Source organism: Podarcis melisellensis (genome assembly GCF_964234715.1).
Source record: "Podarcis melisellensis genome assembly, chromosome: 11".
NCBI classification, from domain to species: Eukaryota; Metazoa; Chordata; class Lepidosauria; order Squamata; family Lacertidae; genus Podarcis; species Podarcis melisellensis.
Window position 1 is genome coordinate 34,951,859 of NC_138543.1, and position 25,168 is coordinate 34,977,026.

The window sequence follows — 25,168 nt, forward strand, 5'->3', positions numbered from 1 at the left end:
ATGTCTGCTCAGCAAACCAGGAACTCAGTCATGGCTCATTATATCCACACCTGACTCAAGCAAAGATACATCAGATTAGCAGCAGTGTTGTACATAGGGCACTAGAGTTGGATTGAGAGACATGGGTTCATGTTTTGTTTAAGTATTCCCGGCGACTGTAGTCCTGTTGTTCTAGGCCCCAGTTCTTCATGTGTAGATTGTGGAACACTGAGGCATTGGGCACCATCGCAGTGGGGATAAATAACATCAAACACACTTTTAAGGGTTATTCACATAGTTACCCTCATTACCTGCGTTGAGAGCAGCTTCTCTATGGGAGTCCTCCTGGGCTTGTCATAGTCCTGAATGCAAAGTACTAAATGAATACCTGATTTAAATCTAAGTGGCTCCAGCTTCTCTCCTGTATATCAACAATAGCTCTGGCACTCAATTTTTAATAATAGCTGAGGCATCCAATTTAGATTTCTGGGGAAATGTTTCCAAATGTCGTAATTGCTTTTAAATGTCAGCAAACTGATCCTGAAGTAGAAATTCAATATGTTTTTATAAATAATCCCAGATGAGGGCAAACGTTTAGAAGCATCACTGCCTTCTTTTATTGCATTGCCATTGCTTGTTAACGTTAGAAACTAATAGTAACAAGAGAGCCAGACACAGCCCTAGTTTTCACAAACATCTGAGGAGGAGGTAAACCTGTTTCTTGACTGTGCCATTGCAGACAGCAGGTGTGTGCTCGAATGAGCGAATGATCCACGATACAATAAAACCTGTACGTATATAGAAAGTTATGTCAGAGAAATAGATTCCAGCCTTGCCTTCTTCCTGCTTTGCTAGTTTTCTGTAGCCAAGGAACAAACCTCAATTATACTATAACTGATCTGTCAGAATATTAGTATTGTTCCAGTTGTTTATTCAGTTGACAACACTTGTTGTAATTCAGTATTATTTAAGATACTGAACGAAACCTCTAATTCCATCAGCAGTGTCTCTCAGCTTCTGTCTGTGCCAGAGTATTTCAGTCTCAACCAAAAAAAGTTTAGTTATTTAGTATACTCAGGATGTAGGCTGACTTACTATAATAAACCAGTTGTTTTCCCAACAACGTATCTTAAGCTGTGTACATATTAATGGCTTAAAAGGCAGCTTAGGTCATTCTTTTTCTCAATTCAGGTTGAGGTTGTTTGGCAGCAAATGCTTTAAAATGTTGTATTTCATAAGAAATGACAAGATGGATACGGATTGTGACTGGGTTGTGTTTACACAGCTTCCCAAACCAGTGATGGAAGCACGCTGGATGCAGAGTGAACTGTAGTGTGTACACAGCCCTTACTAAAGAGTCAGAATCAGTACTGATCTGAATGCTTTAAGGGTGCCACCCAGTGGCTGTTCAGCAAACTTCCCTGACTATATATTTAAAACACACACACACACACACACACACATTAATCCTGTAATTCTGCTCTTTCTAATAACTCTCTTCAATCTGTGTCCCTCATAGTGATAACAATATGAATAAAAATATTTCAGGTCAGATTTCCTAAATGAAGGGTGGGTGGATGAAGGAATAATTAAAACATGCAGCTCTGTTAAGATTTATTGATTAAATATTTTTTATCTCCTCTTAGCTCCTCTCCTTAGCTTTCAACGCAACTTACAAATTCTACTTCATAAATCATACTGTAAATCATAAATAATAAACTACTCACAAACAAATTAAACCCGCAAGTACATAGCAGTAAAAATAGCAGTACTAACAGCTTCGACCAGTTGATGTTGACCAGTTTTCCAAGCCTGGGCACACAGGGTGGATTTAGCCTTGTATCTGAAGTATAGTAAAATCTATGAAGCTAGTGCGAAAAGGTGCAGAAAAGCCTAACCTGCCCAAATCAAGAGAAGTATTGCTGTTATTGGTTTTCCTATGCCTTTGGTGTTCTGTTCTTTCACAAAATGTTTTGAGAGCCCACAAAGGTCCTTTCTCAACCCTGAAAATGTTCACAGGAGAACCTCTGGCGCAGTCCTAACAGATCATTCAACAGCTTTGTTTGCTGGTCATGTTAAACCATAATTAATGTTTTGTTTTTACTGTGAAGGTAGCTCCTTCTTGCTAGTGTACTGGAGGAACATGTCACAATCCCTGGTTTAGCATTATGTATATCTGAACTGGGTATCACTCCAAACAAATCACAATTTGCTGCCACGTTTTGTTATTGGTTTCCAAATCTTGGTTTGTTTGCACAAACATTTAAACATTGTATTAGTTCTGACGTGGCAATTTCACATATATTCATCTGCAGAAATCATGTAACAGCCATTTCTTTGTTGCAAAATACTAGTACATTCTGCAGAAATTTCCCTTACTCTGTTTTAACAAATATGTTGAAAATGGGGGGGGGGGACATATTAAAGAGAAAGCCACTTGCACAGCCTTTGGCTTAATGTTTTAAGTAAGTGATTCTATGTAAATTAGAATCTTCGTACATTTTTCCATTGCCATTGATCTGTCCTACGCTAATACCATTCTGTAATCTGTCACTGCAGGTTAGGTGATTCATTTGGTCATTTCTTGTAATCAGTAGAGTGAGAAGGTGATATTCAATGTGAAGCTGCTGCAGAGGCTGAAAAATGCAGTTACTGTAGGTTTTATTTTACAGCACAGCCTGAGAAAACTGTTCCCAGGATGCACTTGGGCTATTGTTTTAACAACCCGTCGCCCCTTGGAACTTGCTGCTGTTTTCAAGATTAATGACTTTGGAATTCAGCATTTGCAGAGAGCAAGGGTGAAGTTTAAGTCTGCAGAGCTGCACTGCCTTCTAAATGAATCAGACAAAGAACACATATATCTTCCTGTTGTGTCATAGCGAAATGGTGGTGGATGCAAACTGGTCAGAAGCCAATAACATATCTACATTTGGCACCAGAGTTTATCTTCAGATAAATACATTTGGCATGCATTTTTAGAATCAGTTCTAAATGTCTGTCTCAAGAAGAGCAGCCATGTTAGTCTGTTGCTGCAAAAATTAACAAAGAGTCTTATGGCACCTTAATGACTTATACATTTATTGTGACACATTTATTGTTATTACTTTTCATGGACTAGAGTCACAACCCTGTAGAAATGTATGTTTGGTTCTTCTTTGTATTAAAAATACTTTTAAAAGAACACTTTTTAAAAAAGACACTGGCTTGCTACCCTACCGTAATATGGAAACATGGAGAGTAGACTTGTCAGGACTGAATAAGTGGCAAATGTTATTCCCTGTTGGGATTTTTGTATGTTTGTGTAAGTATACTATTTCAAAACTGCAAGTGAAACATTTCGGACTTGGGAGAGTAGCAAAAGCTTAATTACAACTGGGAGAAGGAAACATCTGACACAATCATTAGGAATCCTCTGAATCAAGCCCTTGGAATTATAGGTGTCTAGGTCTGAAGGTATTGAATGGTTGGTTTTTATATTTGTTTGGGTTGTGGAGCTATAGAGGAAGTCAGAGGATATTGTTTATTTTCATCTGTAGTCACTTTTTATATCAGTATAACTTGCTTGACATAAAAGAATCAGCTTGCAAAGTGGAATTGCTTTTGGGAATCAGGTTTATCCCAGGTTGCTGCCAACTTCCGTAGTACAAAAATGACACCTCATTTTTGCAGATTAATCACACTCTACCTTGTATTCCTGCATCCTGCCCCACCCTTCCACATATTCACGACCATGCTACTTTCTCTTAAATCATACTGTCTAGTAACAGCGAAGCCTTTCTGGAATAGCAGGTATTCTTGAGGAAGTGGTAAAAATCTGCAACTGCTTCTCTATATCTGATGTCAGGCAGAATGTTAGCTGCATTTTGTGACTTTGTGTTAGCTTTAGAATGAATTATGATGCTTGCATCAGAATGTATGACCAGCTATACTGAAGCAGCAGGGGGTTCTTTCCTGCACTCACTCTTAAAAGTAGAAATAGAAATAAGGCTTGATAGAGGAATGTTTCCAGTGTGGCAGCCCCATGGAAATTCTTCCATAGTGTTTATGTACAATCCCTGGCTGTGTTCACACATAATGATAAGCCAAACTATGATGTTGAGTGAATGCTTGAACTCCTAAGGTTTGGCTACAGCTTGTGGTGGAGGAGGGAGTTTAATCATGAGACCAGGTTCTCTCAACATGCTAAGGCAAACCATGGTTTAGCTGCCACATTGCACTTAGCTAAAAGGACCAAGGAGGAGCAAAGCAGGGTTCAAGCTGCTCTTTGGGAGCAAGCAAGTTTGCATGATTCCAGTAAGTCATAGTTTGGCTTACCATGTCACAGAAGCCAGACCATTATGTAATCCAGTAATGTGGCTTCATGCTTCTGTGAGTTTTCCTATCAGTGGCAGTAGAGGCATAAACAATGATGGTACTACAACTTTTAGTGAACATATTTAAATGCTACAGAGAGCAAAAACTTGCCACAGGGATTGCATGTCTCACAGCAAGTCTATGGCAGGTGTAATGCCTCCCACTGGAAGCAGTTAGCATGAACAAAGGTAGCAAATTCCTGATAATGAAGATTGGTCTGGAAATCACTCAAATATAATCCTAATTTACCTACTTCAGTGTGGCTAATTCCTGTGATAGTGCCAGTGAATTTGTGGGTTCTGTGGGTCTGAAAACCATGGGCCTAAAATAGACATTTTATGCAGGTCTTCTGTTTTACTGACTGTATTTTCCCTGTGCAACCAAGATAAGTGCTGTAAATGTAGCAGTTTTAGTTTTAGAGTTTTCCCATAGGATTTTGTTTGCAGGACAAACAGCCTTGCTAGCTTGTACATATTGGCTGTGTGATACAGAAGTACATGCAACGTGATTTGTTAATACTAAACTATTGACTGGATTTAGATCTTATCCTTTATTAAATAATTACAAAGAGTTGAGCACAGGTAAAAGATATTGCAGATTCAGAATTTACTTAACCTTTATGTTCATTTCTATGAAGATTACTTTTATTGATAATTAGGGTTAGTGTGTAAACCAGTGTGATTCCCTTTATTTTTGGCACAAGAAAGACAGCTTCATTTTCTTTTGCACATCTGATTGAACAATCAATATCTTTGCTAATTATCACTTTTGATGATCACTTGTTAGACCAGACTTTCTGTGAGAATGTGTGCATGGCAAACGTGCAGAGAAATAATTGATTCACTTTTCAAAGACAACTAACTAGCAACTGTATGTCAATTTAATCTTTAGTCTGACTTTGAATTTCTTAAAGGGTGATGGTAAAAAACCAGAACATGCAGAGCTCCCAGACAGCTTTCAATCTCCATTTGCAGGAAGTAATTTTTTAGAAGACAAAAGGGGGGGAAAAGTGAAATCAATCTTTTCTATGAGAAAAACCATATGCAGCATGAAACCTGCTGCTTTTAGTTGAGTGATGACACGCTGATGCCAAGAAAAAAATGAATGTGAAGTTGTGAATGAGCTAAACAGCATATATATTACCAAATACGATCTTGTAAGAGACTACAAGCCTGGAATGTGGTCTAAGAACACATGATACATCTAATTTGCTGAAGCTAAGCAGGTCCAGGTTTGGTCAGTGCCTGGATGAGAGACCCATATGTGCAACCTTGGGTTCCATGATGGAAGGCAGGTAGGTGTTACATTACATATGCTAGTGCTTGGAAGAGTACTCTTCCTTCCTTTTTCCTGCTGAAGCTATGAAGGGAACGAGAGATGCTGTTGTGGTGTAATGTTTTGCACTCCCTCCACCTAAATTCAGGTGTAAATATGTGTCAATAAACCATATTTCTTAAAGACACTATAGTCTCTGCTGTACCTCCTTCCAAAGGAACACAAGCTCTGATAAAGTGCCAAGACCCCTGTAATCTTACTACCACTCGGCTGAGATTGGGGTGGCCTGTAACAATAGGTTGAATTTGTTGAATAATAACTATTGACCCTGTGGATGTTTAACATCCTAACAAAGTAGTTATGAATACAGAGGACTGGAATCAATGGAACAGTTCTGCTAGTGGGAACCAGTGCAATGAGTCCCACTAGTGCAACAGAATGTTCCCTCCCCTTTCCTCCCCCTGCACCCCGCAAATCTGCCTGGGGTGGATCAAGAGAACCCCCAGAGCAGTGCATGGGGCGGGGGGGGGGGAGATAAGAGATTATCTGTCTGGCAAGCAGAAATGCTTGCACTGACAGAACAATCATAATAACGTGACAATGTAGATTATAGCATTTGCATTTTAAAAGGGCATTCTTAGAAGCATTGGATGATGCTAAGCAATGTATTTTGTAAACAAACACTGCATGCCCTTTGCTATATTTGTAATAAGGATATTTAGAAGCCCACTAGAATAGCATTTCATTTGTTTTAATTCTTTCCTTTTTCCGCATTCACACATTTCAGATTTTTCATTCTCCTATTTTAAACTAGTTCTTAGCTTCCCTTCCTTTTCTTTACACACAGTTTGTCTCAGTCACACACAAACACCCCCCATCTTTTAAACAAAACCAACATCTAACAAATAATTGTCTGGGTGTGTTTTAATTTCTGATTATTTCTAGCATCGGTATTCAGTGCATTACTAGTATAACATCTACACTGGTCGGAGCCAGTGTGGTGTAGTGGTTAAGAGCGATAGACTCATAATCTGGGGAACTGGTTTAGAGTCTCTGCTCCTCCACATGCAGCTGCTGGGTGACCTTGGGCTGGTCACACTTCTCTGAAGTCTCTCAGCCTACCTCACCTCAGAGAGTGTTTGTTGCGGGGGAGGAGGGAAAAGGAGAATGTTAGCCGCTTTGAGACTCCTTCGGGTAGTGATAAAGCGGGATATCAGATCCAAATCCAAACTCTTCTACAGAGAAAGTATTTGATAGACTATTATTGTCTTATTTATCTGTTGCTCACTCTCCTTGAAGATTTAATAGCTATTCTGGTGGAAAGTTGTAGGGAAAACATGGAACTTTCGCAGTTGAGAAACACTGCTTACTGTTCATTTGTAGTTCAGGATATTAAATGAGAAATCTCTTGAGAAAATACTGCAATCAATTCAAGAAAAGTGAAACAAAATAGCCAAAAAAGGGCATCTGTTTTATTCATGGTATGGCTATTATAAATATATATCCCAATCATTCTGTGCTTTCAGCTTGTTGTGCTTGTCTTCTTAGTACATGGAAGAAAAAGGGCAAGTGATGGCATAAAGATAACACTAGACAGGAGAAACAAACATAACTCAACATAATACTTAATGGCAATTATGAACCACAACTAAGCAGCAACTTTCATGGTTGTTTGATGCTTCTAGGACGGCATGCTGATATTTTGGGATAAACCACTGTAGCCTTTAATTTTCAGTTTTATTTCCTGATATAGTGTAATATTTGATTCAAAAAGTTTCAAAAATGTGGGCTCACTGGAAAAAGCAGGTGCTTTTCTCTTCTCTCAAAAGTAACATCTCATAAGTCATATCAGAGTATCAGTAAATTTCTCATGATCAACAAAGTCAACCATACAAAATATGCCATGTTTCTAAGGCATTGCCCTTTTATGTGTGCGTGTGCTTTCTCCCTTATCCAGGATGGAGTTTCAGCATGGGATCTGCTTACCAGTTTCACAGCTGGCGAGTGTTTGTTATTATGTGTGCTCTGCCCTGTGTTTCCGCTGTGGTGGCACTTACTTTCATGCCAGAAAGTCCAAGGTTCTTGCTTGAGGTAAAATGCCTATATTATTAAATAACTTGAGTTTACCTGGGGCTTCAGGTCAGATATGGACACTCTGCTGTCTAGACTAAATTAGGCTCATGGGGACTGGGGCAGGGTCTTTTCAGCAGTGGTGACCCCCACATCTTTGAAACCCCTTTCCTGGAGAGCGTTTGGTCCCTCCTTGGTGGTTTTCAAAAGAACTTTAAAGACCTGATTCCACAAAACTTTATGGATTTTTTAAAACTGTAATTTTCTTGGTTCTAAATCTTGTTTTGTAAACTGCCTTCTGAAGGTGTGGCTCTAAAAGATGGGATAAAAATAACTGAAAAGATAAAATAACTTTATGTATAACAGAAAAGTTCCAACCCCTGGATCTGCTGGCTGGAGGGAATTGGGTGCTTCTTTGCCTTTTAGGAAGTCCTGTATACTGTGAAAGCCCCACCTATGCCCACAGAAAGCTCTGAAGACATAGATATTTTGCTAGCAATGCTCTCACTTGCAGTAGCCTGCATTAGGCCAGAAGAAGGTAGAGAGACCCCAGCATTGGGACCACCACCTGTGCAAGTCTAACCCCCCCCTGCATTTGAACCAATGGGAGGATTTTTTAAAAAGATCCATCAAAGTCCCCCAAAGTCAAACCAGTAGGACTTTGGAAGTGACAGCTGATCTGCCATTTCACACATGTGACAAACACTCAATATACCACACCACACAGTTGAAAATCAGCTAAAAAGGGGAGCAGCTGGTGAATTCTGGCACTATAGAAGGTATGGTTATCAGTTTTTCCAAGGGAATAATGATAGTGAGTGAGGCAGGAAAGGTCAATTGCTTAGCTATCAATACATTATTATAACTTCTCAGCAATTTCAGTTCTCACACATTACTCTTCAATTTATATTTTAATATATATGTGTTCCTTTACCAAATGTGTTCATATCTGTAGGTTGGGAAACATGATGAAGCTTGGATGATTCTCAAACAAATTCATGATACAAACATGAGAGCTCGTGGTCAGCCTGAAAAAGTTTTCACAGTAAGTTTTCATTTGCACCATTATGTCTCATTAGCCCAACATCACTTAGAATTTAGATGGATATCATTACTGGGAAGTATGGAAAGTCTCCCTTTTTCCTTAAGGTAAACAAGACAATTAAGAATATCTATCACAGGTGGATAGATATGGAAAACATTTACTGGATTAAGGGTCTGTTTTAAAAGTTAAGGTTACTAATGCTATGTAAATGTGAGGGTAAAGGCAAAGGACCCCTGGATGGTTAAATTCAGTCAAAGGCGACTATGGGGTGTGGCGCTCATCTCTCTTCAGACTGAGGGAGCTGGTGTTTGTTCACAGACAGCTTTCCGGGTCATGTAGCCCACATGACTAAACCACTTCTGGTGCAATGGAACACCGTGACGGAGGCCAGAGCATACAGAAACACTGTTTACTTTCCCGCCGCAGCGGTACTTATTTATCTACTTGCACTGCTGTGCTTTCGAACTGCTAGGTTGGCAGAAGCTGGGACGGAGCAACGGGAGCTCACCCCATCATGTTGATTCGAACCCCTGACCTCCCAATTGGCAAGACCAAGAGGCTCTGTGGTTTAGACCACAGTGCCACCTGCTCCCTATTAATGACTATGTAGTAGCACCTTCAGTGTGTCTCTGAGTACCAGTTGCTGGGATGGACAAACAGGAAGAGTGATTTTGTGCTTGTAAGTTCTCACTGGCATCAGGTAGGAAACTGGATGGGCATTTGGTTTGATCCAACAGGACTTTTCTTATGTTTAATGCTATCCATACGTTTGGTGTAATGTAAGAAAGGTCACCTCAGTAATTACAGAAACATGTATTTGGTACTTTCCAAAAGCGTTTTCACATAGAATAACAAATTTTCACTTAGAATAACAAAAGGGTATTGTTCAAACCGAGACTATCTATCATCTATCTATCATCTATCTATCAATCTATCAATCTATCATCTATCTATCATCTATCTATCTATCTATCTATCTATCTATCTATCTATCTATCTATCATCTATCTATCATCTATCTATCTATCATCTATCTATCTATATCTATCTATCATCTATCTATCTATCTATCTATCTATCTATCTATCATCTATCTATCTATCTATCTATCTATCTGTCATCTATCTATCTATCTATCATCTACAGTGGTGCCTCGCAAGACGAAATTAATTCGTTCCGCAAGTCTTTTCGTCTTGCGAGTTTTTCGTCTTGCGAAGCACGGTTTCCCATAGGAATGCATTAAAAATCAATTAATGCGTTCCTATGGAAACCGAACCGCCTTCAGACCAGGTCTGGGGACAGTCTGTCCCCCGACCTCTTCTGAAGGCTGGCGGGGGCGAAAGTCTTTGCTTCCCCCCCGCCTGCCTTCCCGGGACAGCGGAGACTTTTCCGCTGTCCCGGGGCGATCTTAAAATGCTGGCGGGCGGCAGCGAAGCCTTCCGCTGTCCCTGGGCGATCTTAAAATGCTGGGCGATCTTAAAAAGTCCTCCGCTGTCCCTGGGCGATCTTAAAATGCTGGCGGGCGGCAGCGAAGCCTTCGCTGCCGCCCGCCAGCATTTTAAGATCGCCCAGGGACAGCGGAGGACTTTTCCGCTGTCCGGGGCGATCTTAAAATGCTGGCGGGCGGCAGCGCGCCAGCATTTTAAAATCGCCCCGGAACAGCGGAGGAATTCTCAGCTGTCCCGGGGCGATTTAAAAGCCCCCGGGAAGGCAGGCAGGGGGACAAAGACTTTTGCCCCCTGCCCGCCTTCGGAAGAGGTCCTGGACCTCTTCCAAAGGCGGGCGGGGGACAAAAGTCTTTGCTCCCCCCTGCCTGCCTTTCCGGGAGAGCGGGAAGGCAGCGCTGCCTTTTCCGCTCTCCCGGAAAGGCAGGCAGGGGGGAGCAAAGACTTTTGCCCCCCGCCCGCCTTCGGAAGAGGTCCAGGACCTCTTCCGAAGGCGGGCAGGGGGGCAAAAGTCTTTGCTCCCCCCGCCTGCCTTCAAAAGCCGTCCGGGATAGCGGGAAGCGCTTCCCTGCTATCCCGGACCGCTTTTAAAATGCTGGCGGTGGGGAGCAAAGCCTTTCGCCCCCGCCGGCCTTCCTGGACCTCTTCTGAAGTCTGGAGGGGGGGAAAAGGCTTTGCTCCCCACCGCCAGCATTTTTAAAAAGGTCCCCGAGATTTCCCTATGGGCTTTCGTCTTGCGATGCAAGCCCATAGGGGAAATCGTCTAGCGAAGCGTTGCAAAAACCGAAAAACCCTTTCGTCTTGCGGGTTTTTCGTCTTGCGAGGCATTCGTCTTGCGGGGCACCACTGTATATCTATCTATCATCTATCTATCTATCATCTATCTATCTATCATCTATCTATCTATCTATCTATCTATCTATCTATCATCTATCTATCTATCTGTCATCTATCTATATCTATCTATCTATCTATCTATCTATCTATCTATCATCTATCATCTATCTATCTATCATCTATCTATCTATCTATCTATATCTATCATCTATCTATCTACCGTATTTTTCGCTCTATAACACGCACCAGACCATAACACGCACATAGTTTTTAGAGGAGGAAAACAAGAAAAAAAATATTCAAAACGAAATAGTGGATATATGATTTTTGTGGTTCATGTTGTGGCCACAGACATGTGATCTGACATTCCCACCACCCTTCTGAGTAATACCCCTCCCCACCTTCTCACTATATAGAAGGGTCTAGAAACTTCTGTTTCAGTGTATCTGAAGAAGTGTGCATGCACACGAAAGCTCATACCAAGAACTGACTTAGTTGGTCTTTAAGGTGCTACTGGAAGGAATTTTGTTTTGTTTTGACTATGGCAGACCAACACGGCTACCTATCTGTAATGTGATCTGACAGTGAGTTTGGAGTAGCCCAATGCAAAAATCCTGAGGTTCCATGTGGATCCATGCTTTGTAACCACGGAGGAGGGAAGGAAGGGGAACCATGGATCCTCTGCTCACGATTGCAGCAGATCCCCCCTGCCACCCGCAGGCATTCGCTCCATAACACGCACAGACATTTCCCCTTACTTTCTAGGAGGAAAAAAGTGAGTGTTATGGTGCAAAAAATACAGTATCTATATCTATCTATCATCTATCTATCATCTATCTATCTATCATCTATCATCTATCTATCTATCATCTATCTATCTATCTATTTATCTATCTATCTATCTATCTATCTATCTATCTATCTATCTATCTATCATAATAGCCAAACTTTTTTTAAAAAAATAGTAACGTGGTGTTTGTGAATTAACAAGTAAAAGAGCACAGGGATATTTTAATACTGAACTGGCTGATTATATAAGAAAGAATGAATTTTTGTAAGAAAGTATTTTTGTAAAAAATATTATCTTTGTATTTATTTTGTCTTATATCGATTTAATATGAAGCTGTGATATTGCCTTTTTCATTATATTTTTGCTGTGATGGGGATGCCTTCATTTTGTAAAAACATATTAAGAAATGCATAGGTGAGTTGGATGCTAATCAGCTGTCTCAATAATGCTCAGCAAAATAACCCATTCCCTGTCTACTCCTATATATGCCTACAGTGGTACCTCCGTTTATGAACTTAATACATTCTGGAAGTCCGTTCTTACACTAAAAACATTCTTAAACCGAGGCACGCTTTCCCCAATGAGGCTTCTCGCCGCCGGTGCCCATCCACCGGTCGGCTTCCATTCGTTTTCTGGGGCAAAATTTGCTAGCCGGAACACCTACTTCCAGTTTTGCAGAGTGCTTTGCCCAAATCGTTCGTTAACAGAACTGTTCTTAGACCGATGTACGACTGTACTCAGACGTTCCAATGAGTTCAATGGGGCTTAATTTGGATTACATGCTAAGTTGCTCCCGCCTTGATATTGCATACCATTCTGTGCAGTTGCCCTTCATGACACAAAAATCCAGCTTCCCTTTCTTTCTAGAAGCTTTAGGTAGGGTTCCTCCCCATCATAAAGTTGTTTGTCTATCCTCATTTGGATAATATTGAATAATGTTTGCTAAGGAGAAAGAACATAAAAATCTTTTTTGTGCCTTACATAGGTTAACAGGATAAAAACTCCCAAGCAAATAGATGAGTTTATAGAAATAGAAAGCGATACAGGAACCTGGTACAAGCGGTGCTATGTCAGAGTGCGTACAGAGCTGGATGGTGTAAGTAATTAATTTGAAAAATATTATTTGCACTGAATATGAAAGCAGAATTATAGAAATGTAACCACTGAAGGTTGTTGTTAACCTCACAAAAAGTTATTTGAAGACGATGTGCTTCAGTTTTTTTAAAGAATGAATAAATGCTCTCTGCTGCCATGCTCACCAGGGATGTTTGAGATGATGGTGTCTACTTTGATTTAATACATTGCTTTTATCCAGTGTTTCTTCCCAATAATTTCAATTTAGCATATATGATGATGATGATGATGATGATGATTATCCTTTTCATAGTACTCTAAATTGAAATTTAAAAATAAATGTTTATTTTCTTCATCTTTCACAGATTTGGTCAACTTTTATGAGGTGTTTCACTTATCCCGTCAAGGACAGTACAACCAAACTTGCAGTAGTATGGTTTACTCTTTCTTTTGGGTAAGAGCAACAAGACACACATGAAGTGGTTGTAATACTGATTAAGCAAAACAGAAAAGAAAGAAATAGAGCAATTTTTGTCAAGTATTAAATTTTCACAGCTGTCAATAGAAGATCATGTCTTATTAGAATGATAAGTAATGGAAAGAGAAATAATAGATGGCTTCACAGCTGCATACTATAAAAAGGTTTTTTTTCAGTACTAGTGAAATCTCTGAGTAAAGTAATTACAGTGGTACCTCGGGTTACATACGCTTCAGGTTACAGACACTTCAGATTACAGTCTCCGCTAACCCAGAAATAGTACCTCGGGTTAAGAACTTTGCTTCAGGATGAGAACAGAAATCGGGCGGCGGCGGCGCAGCACCAGTGGGAGGGCCCATTAGCTAAAGTGGTGCTTCAGGTTAAGAACAGTTTCAGGTTAAGAACGGACCTCCGGAACGAATTAAGTACTTAACCCGAGGTATACCACTGTAATCAAATGAGGGTCATACAGGAGACTTCAAAAGCTACAGTTATAATTGTTGTTCCCAAAGAGTGGAAGTACTTTGCACTAGTCACTGTGTATTGAAAATATCGGTTAAACCAGGCATGGCCAAACTTGGCCCTCCAGATGTTTTGGGGCTACAGTTCCCATCATCCCTGACCACTGGTCCTGTTAGCTAGGGGTGGTGGGAGTTGTAGTCCCAAAACATCTGGAGGGCCAAGTTTGGCCATGCCTGAGTTAAACACAGTCTATAACATATTTACAGGCATTTTTTTTTGGGGGGGGGAAATAGTATAATCAGTAAATCTGACCACTTAGGCTTCATTTGGCAAAGAAAGATGAAGAATAATATTTGGTAAATTTTACATATTACAGATTATACTTCAAACATAATGTAGGAAGTAATATTACAATTTCTCAATGCAAAAAAAGGCATTTGATAATGTTGAATGCCCCTTTTTAGTTGAGAATTTTTTATCCAGTTTTGGATACAGATCTAATACATGGATTCAAGCAATTTATACAGATTCTCAAGCCAAAGTCTGTGTAAATACGGTTGTGTCCAGATGCAACTTAGCAGTTCACAATATATTAAGAATTGACATAAACAATTCTGACTTTATTATAATTTAGCAATTCTTCCAAACAGAATCCAACATTGTGTAAGTGATTCTTAGCAGTAGCTTTTAGAAATGACAGTGACCAATGTTTTTACATATGGAGTCTTTCTGCCTATTCCTCTCTCTGAAACACACTAAGTTTGGTGCTGTATAAAGTAACTCCAGAACATAGAAAGAATTACAGATATCAAAGAGAGCATTTCCTCCAATATAAAACTATGAGACAAAAAACACATTAACACAAAATGGATTGTTTTGGATGTAGCATTAAACCATGGTTTAGTGTTACAAGAATGATACCTAGGCTGCACTGGGCTCATATGGTTCTTCCTTTGGGGGGGGCACAGCTGTGAGACAGAATACAGAAGCATTTGCTTTTATTTTTGCTTAGCTGAATTTTGTTGTGTCATCCCTACCAAAAGAAACTGCTGTTAATCTTACCTCTGGTTAGTAGAAACAAGGCAACTTCAAAACATATTTGATGAAGTTGGTTTGTTTTCACTAACCAGAGTTAAGATTAACCACAGTTTAAGGTATGGACAACCTGCTAAATTATGATTAATTAATGAATGAATCTTTATTTGCATCAGCCACCAGCCATAGCATTAAAACAAAATGCAGTATACAGAGGATAAAGGTAAAAAGTTAACTATATAAAATACATTTTGGGAGTTTGGATCAATAGTCAAATAATGGATGTTATTCTTATAGAAATTGAGCTTCAGATTTCCTCGTGACCATGTTGGGGGCAATGTGCAAGCTCAAGGAATAGTTTGGCTTCTCAGCACTAAATGGCAGTTTGTTATTATTTCCAAATGCAACCAGTTTATTTTAAAACATCACTTGTTTATCAGTGTATATTCAACAAAGCACAAGTGTATTGTGTGTTTCAGCAAAGTTTTAAGAAATCTATTCTTCTGTACCGCTTTGACTCTAGATTCATTGAAATTGTATCTATTGCTTTTCACAGATACTATGGATTGTCAGTCTGGTTTCCAGATGTGATTAAGCATCTACAAGCAGATGAGTATGCTTCTAGAAGGAAGAGTTTTGAAAATGAGATAATAAAAGACTTTGACTTCAACTTTACTTTGGAAAATCAGATTCACTACAATGGAACATTCGTCAATGACAGGTTGAGAGAAATAAATTAAATCAGAATTAACTTTATGAAATAAAGAAATAGTAGTGTGCATCGATATCCAGACTCCACCCCATCCTCCTACAATCAGTCTTCATCCTTAATAGTTGTTATGTTTCCTTTGACCATGCTGTCTTTGAAGATACTACTTCCATAATTTGAATTACTAGCATGCAACATTTGAATTGAGTGATGAATTATTGGCATCCATCTGTCTTGAGAGACAATGGAGTACACGTCTGGGGTGAAGCACCATGGGGTGAGAGCCTGGGCAGTGTGTATGGAGGTCCTGGCTGCCCAGACCACAAGACCTCAATCTCAGCCTCACTGATGTGGTCCAAAGGAAAGCAGAGCAATACATTTGGCACCAGCTTGGCTGCAGGAGTTGCTGCAGGAGTTGCTAGAAGGAGGCAGGCAAGGTGCCGTCCAACTGTCTTAGGCACTCCACTCCATATTTGAGTAGGATTTATTTCTTAGGGGTGTGTGAGGTGTTAGGGGAGGGGTAATACCTCTGGTGAGGGAGACATTGTGCTCCTTCTGGGGTAGTTTGTCTACCTTTGGCCCCTACCCTGCAGTAAGCTCTCACCTGTGGCTCCTAGAAGCTGTCAGCATCCAACAGTGGCCCCATTCCAGAAAATGGCTTTGACTGGCCAGTTAAACCAGGTGAGGTAGCCTCTTTTTGTTCACAATGACCATAAAAATGTCTCCTGTTGCTCAGGTTCACCATGATGAAATTCAAAGTGGTTACATTTCAAGATACTGTCTTTAACACCTGTTATTTTGAAGATGTTACTACGCTGAATACGTATTTCAGGAACTGCACTTTTGTGAGGAGCATTTTCTTCAACACAGGTATGCTTTGCAGGAAGGAAGCTCATTGTTTGCTGTCCAAATCCATGGGGGTTCCATTTTCTCAAGCATTTCTTTCCAGGAGTAAAGCGGTTATAGATGATTGCAATGAAATATAAGACAAGTTTAAAAATAACACTTTCTCTGTGTTCCTACTAACTGTTTTATGTTGAATTGATATCTGGGCTTGTAAACTCTACCATGCCATCTATGTTATGGCCAAGCTTCCATGTCCATTTTAATGAGGAAGCGTGGGGAGGTTTAGCTGCAGCTGGTGTATAAAATGAAGGAAAGAACCCAGCCAACCAACCCTGAGCCCCTCTGTCATGAAGCAGTTTCTGAGGCTCTCTGCTTATTGAATCACGGGGAAAGGGTAAAACCTTTGCAGCTGAGGTCAGGTTGGGTCAGGTCAGGTCAAACTTCTATGCTTATGGTCAAAGCCCTTTGCAAAAATTCAGATAGGCTCAGAGATATATTAGGCTACAAATCACTGAGGTATTTGAGTCAACAGTGGGAGGGAACATTCATGATTTCAAATGGGCAATGTGTAGCTATCTATCTTCTATGTATGTGGTCATTTATTTGTGTAATGTGTAAACCACCCTGCACATTCTGACATCTGTCCCTTTGGGTTATTGCGGAGCTCCTTCCTTTCAGAAGGTGCATTGCAAGTAATAGGAACTTGGGACTTCTATGAGGTAGAACACCTCTATGAGGTATACACACTCCTAGAATACCCAGCCCAGTTTTCTTTTGATACACAAGAAGATTTGATTTGATTTAAAATGTCTATATATCACAGTTCCAAAGCAATTTACGGTAATGATTCCTTAAAAAAACAAAAAAAATGAAAAAACAGATTAACAGCAGCAAGAAAGGTATCTACAATCAGAAAGACAAGCCACCAGTTACTCATCCAAAGCCTTAGATGATAAAAAGGTATTAAGCTGTCATCTAAATCATAACAGGATTGGTGCCTTCTCCAGCCTGCCTGAGGATTACGTAAGCAGGGGCCTGTACCTGAAAAAGCCCCCTCTGGGATCCCCATCCATTTGACCTCTTGAAGGCAGGGCACTTTGAGACCCAAAAGGGACATCAATGCAATTAGCACATACCTTTCTTCTAATATAAATAGCAGCTGTGGGTGGTTGAGAAAGCATTGGGACCATGAAAATACTAAAACCTTGGTTTACCAGAACATTTGCAGAGAACTAAAGAGTTAACATCATTCAGTACTGGTCAGTGAGGCAGTAAAGAATTTGTGACACTGCATATCTGGCTTCTAGTTGGCCAAAAGCAGGATGGGCGGGGCATGGCGGGGAAGCAGAAACAGCAGATTTATTTATTTTTTTGGGGGGGGGAATGTGCAGTCCTTCATTGGATAAGGAGATCGTAATCCTCCCCCAAAAAGGCATTGAGTGTGACTTGTGAATGGGTGTGAATAATGTTACAGTGCAGTCCTATATAGATCTACTCAGAAGTAAGTTCCATTGAGTTTAATGGGACTTACTCCCTGAGATGCAGATCACACCAATCTGCCACTAGGTTCTGCATATGACTGTCCTGGAAGCATACAGTATTGACAATTACATCTAATTTGTTATCTGAAAAAAGTCCATTATCCCACTTACAAAAGTTTGTTGTTGTTTTCTATCAGTTTTTGAAATGTTTTAAAACAAATGAATTCCTAATATGAACAAATCGTGAATTCCTGATATTGTTCATTTTCTTCATTTCCATAGATCTTGAACCATATAAATATCCTGGCAGTCAATTTGTAAACTGCACATTCATTCACAACAAGACAGGATGTCAAATATCCTTTGATGATGATTACAGTGCCTATTGGATTTACTTCGTTAATTTCCTGGGGACTTTAGCTGTACTACCAGGGAATATCGTCTCCGCTCTTCTGATGGACAGAATTGGGCGTTTAACAATGTTAGGTATGAACTTTGCATGAAAATGGAAATATTTAATAAATATTATCCTGCACAACCCTACTTTTAAGAGTTTCCCACGAGGGGAGGGATAACTGTTTCCTCAAAAATATTTAATTGGTATATTCGAAATACCCTTTAAAAATATTTGAACATAATCTTCTGGAAGTCTCATGTGTGGTGGGAACTGGGGTGGTTGGTAAGATTGGGGCTGTACCCTTGCACTGACAGAAGCACTGCCACCAATCTGTCGCTCTCACTGGGGCACACAGACTCAAAGACCTGTAGAGTTGGAACATGCATGACGCTGTCCAATCAAGCAGCAATAGTGCAGGTGTTGGGAGTGACTCTTCCCTCTCCTCTACTGCAGAGAACTCTGCAGAGAAACAGAAAGAAGTCTAGCTAATTATCTTTACAAGTCCAGGGTAAAATTGGACAAGCCAATGGTTTCATTTGTTTGTAATTGCAGAAGGTTGTGTGCCTGAGCCAAGGAATGGTTCTATGGACAGTGCAAGCCTACATATGTATATTCAGAAGTAAATCCCATTGAATTCAGTGGGACTCATTTCCAGGTAGCTAGACATAGTCTTTCTCTTCTTTTTTCCTATTCAATAGCAACCCACAGCCCACACTAGCTGATTCCAAAAAAGCTGCTTTTTCACTTGCATGCTGAAAGATTTGGATATTTGTGTTTCATTTTCCTGTGAGTGGGAAAGCAGCTCAGGGTTGCTTGACTGGGAAAAATGGCGAGAGGAAATGATTCAGCAACCTTCTTGCTTTTCCTTTGATCAAACTCACAGGCTCCTCCTCCCTTTCCTTTTTAAATAGCCAGGAAATTGTTGCAGAGGTGTCTGGCATATAATATATTATTTTATGTATTTATTATTATTTATTAAATCTGTATACTGCTCTATACCCATAGATCTCAGTGTACAAATATATAATATAAAGATTGGTTCTAAAATCACTTCTATAGGCGAACTAATCACTCTTTGTCACTAGTACTCAAATCTTTAGCATTCCAGACTGGGCAGAGCATTCTCAAGGCGCAGAACTTGTTCCCTTGGGGTTCCTAGGTCCAACTGGGCCCTTATAACCTCCCTGAACGAACTGCCCCTCCAAAGCAGTTAAGGTAGCCCTCTGGCCTGGAGCCTAGCATTCTGTAACCTCTCTGTTAGTTTCTGCCAGGGAGGGGTGCACCAATGAGCAATGTTTTGGGGGCTGCAAGAACCTTGGTGACAAGAGTGCAGGACCCTTGGGAACCTGGCTCAGGGATTGCTGTATTTAGGGGTCTTTTTCTTTCAGAGGCTCCTACCTGTTGGGTTCAGACTTGATGTCATGGGCTTTTGGCCTAGGTCCAGTAATTCTACAGGTGCTTCTGGCTCTCACAGCCTGCCTCAACACTTTGTGTTGATATCCAGGGTACTGTTTGTGATTTGGAGTCATGACAGCCATATGGCATTTCTTTGAAAGGCTCATGACAAAATCAATAGTGATTCTTTCCTTTCCCCTTGAATGCAGGTGGTTCTATGATTCTTTCTGGAATTAGCTGCTTCTTCCTGTGGTTTGGTACAAGTGAATCCATGATGATAGGCATGCTGTGTCTGTACAACGGCCTCACCATCTCGGCGTGGAACTCCCTTGATGTTATCACTGTGGAGCTTTATCCTTCAGACAGGAGGTATACTCTTAAATACTTGGCTTTCTAAAGCATTCTGAATCATAATTCAGAAACATGTTAGCCACAGATTAAAAGATCAGAACTTGTCTTTAAAGGAGACAAATAGGTAGGAATAAACAGGTAGCGGTAGTTTTCATAACGGAAGCAAGTAAGTACTTGGGTCCCCTGATGGTGTGCATTTGGGGCCAGGGCTATTTGACGTATTCATAAATTATCTGGACAGAGTGAACAGTATATTTCCCAAGCCTTTCCTCTGACATTGACCACTGTCAGGCAATGTGCTAAGCTGCACAGACAATTTGGATTAACCCCAGTGCAGCTATTGTTACAGTCAGCAGTAGATAAACTTCAACCTTTTGCTTTCAGATTAGTAGTGCTGTGGTTATTTATAAATCAAAAGCACTTTGCTTTTATAGCACTTTGTTTTTATAAAACTTCCTCAAAGTGTCCCACTATCAAGCTTTAATGTAGTATTAAAATAAACCGTCTTTAGAAGGGAGCCTTTTCCCTTTTTAGAATTTATGAACATAATGGCCACAATCAAAGAGTTAGGAACACTTAAGCCCCTCTCCTCTCCCTATTGCCCTTGCAGTTCTCATTTCAGAAAAATGTTCACACAGTTCAACATCAAAATAGGAGAAGAAAACCTCAGGGTGCTGAAGGTTGATTCATTTGAAAAACAAACAAACCCTTCGGTAAATGTGGCATCTAATATGTTTTAAGCAGTAACTCTTCATCGGTGACAATGATATATGCCAATTTTCTCCCCCCCCCCAATTTTTTTTATTGATTTTCCACATTTTTCACAAAACAACATAACAAAACACACAACAAAGAAAAACACATTACACTACAAAACTAAACACAAATAATTTTTTTCCTTCAAATACCTAATTCTCATTACATAGATAACTGACTTCCTCAAATCCCCTCTAACTGTATTTCATTATATCACCTGTATAACAGTTCTCCAAATTCATATTTCTAATAATATTAATTCCTTTCATTTACTAACCTCTTGTCCTTTATTAATATTCTAATCCTTAATATTTACTACCACATATTCGTATTCTACCCCTAAGCCTATTTATTACTTCCAAGAATTTTCTATTTATCTTATATCACAATATTTAGCTAGATATTCTTTAAATTTATTCCAATCCTCTTGTGTCTCCTCTTCCTTCTGGTCGCGGATTCTTCCAGTCAGGTCGGCCAGCTCCAAAAAGTCCAACATCTTCATCTGCCATTCTTCTATTGATATATGCCAATTTTCAACATGAGAAGTCATTTTATTCTCAGCACTCATTCGTTGTTTTACCACAATTGGTGCTGGCTGGTGCCCATTGGGACTAGCAGGGTGGAGGACAGGCCACCAGCATGTGGAGCCAGAACCAAAGACAGTCAGAGTCAACTCATTCTAGGTTTCTCCCCATCTGAGCTCTACAAGGGCAGAGTTGTAGCTAAGGAGGAGGACGCTGGTAGCCATGGTTATGTTCTGCACTGGTTGTAAGAAGGTAGGCAGACTGAGGTTGGTGAGGCAGTGACCTGTTTGCCTGCAGACCAGTATCCACTGACCCCCAACTCATCATTGGCAAGGCATGGGGAAGGAACCTATTAATAGGCAGGTCTGGTAGGCTACTGTAGAGGCATGCCATGTGACTCTTAACTGGTATTTCATTCAACTCTTAACTTTTTTGAAAAACCCATAGTCAGTCTATTTCTTGGCCCACTGTCTTATATTTCCAAGTGTGAGATGTTTGCAATCCATTTACCGTATTTTTCGCCCTATAGGATGCACTTTTACCTCTCCAAAAATGAAGGGGAAATCTGGGTGTGTCCTATGGGGGGAATGCAGGCTTTCACTGAAGCTTGGAGAGCGAGAGGGGTCGGTGCGCACCGACCCCTCTCGTTCTCCAGGCTTCAGGAAGACATCCGCAGCCTAGGCAGCCCTGCGGGAGTTCCCCGCAGGGCTCCCCACGCTGCGGATAGCAGCCTGCCACCTGGCACAAATACGCCCTGAAGCAGAGCGCCCCTCGCGCTGGGCAGACATCCGCAGCGTGGGGAGCCCTGCAGGAGTTCCCCACAGGGCTCCCCTCACTGTGGATAGCAGCCTGCCGCCCGGCGGGCAGGGCACCCTGAAGCAGAGCGCCCCTCGCACCGGGCAGACATCGGCCAGCCCCACAAGCTCGGGGGACAGCAGTGAGGCGCAGCACCGCCATCCCGCTGTTCCTCAACCTGCTTCGGTTTCCCCGACCTGCTTTTGGGGGGGAAATAAAGGAAATTTCCCCCCCTTTATTTCCCCCCCAAAAAACTAGGTGCGTCCTATGGGACGAAAAATATGGTACATCTAAGGCTCACTTGCCATGCTCATGAAACATGGTCATGCGTGTCCCATGCCTAGAAAGGACTGGCCTGAGATGTTTTCTACTTGTCTCATGCTTCCTAGGCATGGGTCCAAGCTGTTTTCTGCTGGTCCTGCCACTTTCCCCAGGAAAACCCACTCTTTAGCGTTTCATCAGAACAAATGTCAATCTGCAGCAAACCCAATTGATGTTTGCTCTGATTAAGTGGTAATGGTCAGATTTTCATGGAGGAAAGCAGCGGAACAAGCAGAAGTTTGGATCAGCCCTTAAGTGAACTATTTTGAGCTGCCTTGCATTTGCATTTCATAAACCCTTCAGATATAAACCATGATACATAAATGGTTTTTCACATGATAAACACAAACCGTCCAAGGATGGGAATTGAAGCAAGCAGATGCATTTATTTCTTTTTTTTTTTTTTTTATAAAAAATTTTATTAAGATTTTTTACAGATACATATTTAACAAACAGAATAGGTTTCATAACATCCTTTCATTCTATTGCGGACTCCCTCACGTCTCCCGCTTCCACTTTCATCATTAAAAACGAATTTTTCCAAGCAAATTATCATCTTGTTTATGCTCTTAAGTACAATATTTAGGTTAAACTCAAATAAAAAATTATAATTTAATGGTAGACAGTTATTTCTGCTCTGGCTTCCTTGTTAGGATTCAACCAAATTACAGTACTTTTGTAAATAAATCTTAAATTTCTTCCAGTCTTCTTCAACCCTCTCCTCTCCCAGGTCGCGGATTCTGCCAGTCATCTCAGCCAGTTGCATATAGTCCATCAGCTGCATCTGCCATTCTTCCAGTGTTGGTAGATCTTGGGTTTTCCAGCTCTTAGCAATAAGTATCCTTGCCGCCGTTGTAGCGTACATAAAAAATGTTCTGTCCTTCTTTAACACGTTCTGGCCGACCACAGATGCATTTATTTCATGTTTCTTCTGGCTAGTTCAAGCTCCATTTGGTGGGTGCATGACATTTATTCTGTCTTGAGAATGAATTTATGAACTATTGGCACTTAAAAAAATACTGCATTTTGCTTGTGTTTTATTACAACCATTTAATAAGCTAAATAATTGAATATATTTGTCTACTTGCATTGGGTTTTTGCACTTCATTTTGTGTTAAGATACACCAGGGTTTCCCAAACTTGGGTCTCCACCTGTTTTTAGACTATAATTTCCATCATCCATAACCATTGGTCCTGGTAGCTAGGGTCCTTAGGGATGGTGGGAAAATTGTAGTCTAAAACCAGCTGGAAACCCTGGGATACACCTTCATTGTTGGTGTAGGCCCAACCACCACCCTTTTTCTGTTTGATTTAGGGAGGGAACAAATTTATTAGCTGTCCAGTAGAGTCTTCTCTTAGTACCGTGGCCCTCCAGATGTTGCCGGACTAGAATTCCCATCTTTTCAGACCATTGGCTTTGCTGGTTTGGGGCTGATGAGATCGGTAGATCAACATCTGGTTTCCCCACCCCCACCTTAATACATTCTTTTTTTAACCCCCACCCAAATTTCTCCTTTCTTGGTTTATGGGCTATGATAAACCCTGTCTTTAAACTACAGTAACATATAATGTCATAATTTTGAAGTGTGAGTTTTTACTGCCACCTTGTGGAAATGGAATACAGGAGTGTCCAATTCAGTTTCCAATCATATTATCCACTCGTGGCATATAATGTTATCCAAAGGCAAAACTGGATGACACTCCTGTATTCTTTAGCCTAAGGTTACCACATTTTTCCCCCCAATGAATCTGGGGACACTTTTCAACTTCAATGGATTTTGTAATGGGACTGATTTGTAAATCCGGGGACTGTCCCCGGGAAATGGGGACATCTGGTAACCTTACTTTTGCCTCTTTTTATGGCTTAGGCAACGATCAGATTTTCTGTTTCTCTGTGAAGCAAGCTGTAATAATGCATTCCAGAAGCTTTGCCTGGCTGTAGTTTTTCACCAAACACATATAAAACGCTGTCAGTCTTGCTAGTTATCTAATAAAAAAATATTTATTTCCTCCATTTACTCTACATCTCACCTCCTGTTGCCTTGGGAAGTCTTTTGAAATTCTAGGCTGACACATTGCCATATTTTCTTCTGTTCCACATATGTGGTTTCAGATCAGAAGTACTAAAGAATCATATCACACCCTCACTGTGGTTTTTCCCCCCTTTTTCTTTCATATTTTATTATATTCTCTTTCTGGTCAGACAGAGTGTGGAATTTTACACTGCTTATCTGTCCACAGCTCTTCTAATCTTTCTTGGCTGTCTTTATTTGTAGGCTACTGCAGTGTATTTTGCTTCAGATATGATCTCAGGGAAGACTTATATGTAATATAATCCTGATTTTTCTCCCCCCAATCTGCTTCCTTGAACTTCCACTCTGCAGTAGCTGGTGTCAGATAATCTCAGCAGGTATAGCTTTTAAAGGCTTTAAAATACAGGGAAAACCCATTTTATTAACTTGTTCAGTTTTCTGAATGTGCAACCAGAAACTTCTCTCAAACCCAAACCTTGGGATCTAAATAAATACTCACTAGGTGCCTTACAAGGCAGTTTGCCTTCCTTAATGCTAAATTAACTGCATATTTGGATGGTGGAAATCTTGATAAATCCTCAGGACAGTTCATATTAAGTAACTTGGCCAGTCCCAAAAACATCATGTGCTGCACACTATCAAATTTCTGCATCATTCAGTAGTAGAGATTAAAAAAGAGCCTCTCCATGAGATCCTGAAGAGCCCTTGCCAGTCGGA

At 40.5% G+C, this 25,168-nt stretch overlaps 1 protein-coding gene across 1 annotated transcript in view; it reads left to right on the top strand.

Moving 5' to 3' along the window:
* The window catches only part of SV2C (synaptic vesicle glycoprotein 2C), an 86,590-nt gene that overhangs the window by 56,272 nt on the left and 5,150 nt on the right, over window positions 1-25,168 (top strand). Inside the window, exons 5-12 of the mRNA XM_081929380.1 lie at window positions 7,565-7,698; window positions 8,633-8,722; window positions 12,780-12,890; window positions 13,234-13,322; window positions 15,400-15,564; window positions 16,289-16,422; window positions 18,162-18,365; window positions 19,881-20,040. Of these exons, the coding sequence (XP_081785506.1) occupies window positions 7,565-7,698; window positions 8,633-8,722; window positions 12,780-12,890; window positions 13,234-13,322; window positions 15,400-15,564; window positions 16,289-16,422; window positions 18,162-18,365; window positions 19,881-20,040 (1,087 nt within the window). The remainder of the gene's footprint in view (window positions 1-7,564; window positions 7,699-8,632; window positions 8,723-12,779; window positions 12,891-13,233; window positions 13,323-15,399; window positions 15,565-16,288; window positions 16,423-18,161; window positions 18,366-19,880; window positions 20,041-25,168) is intronic.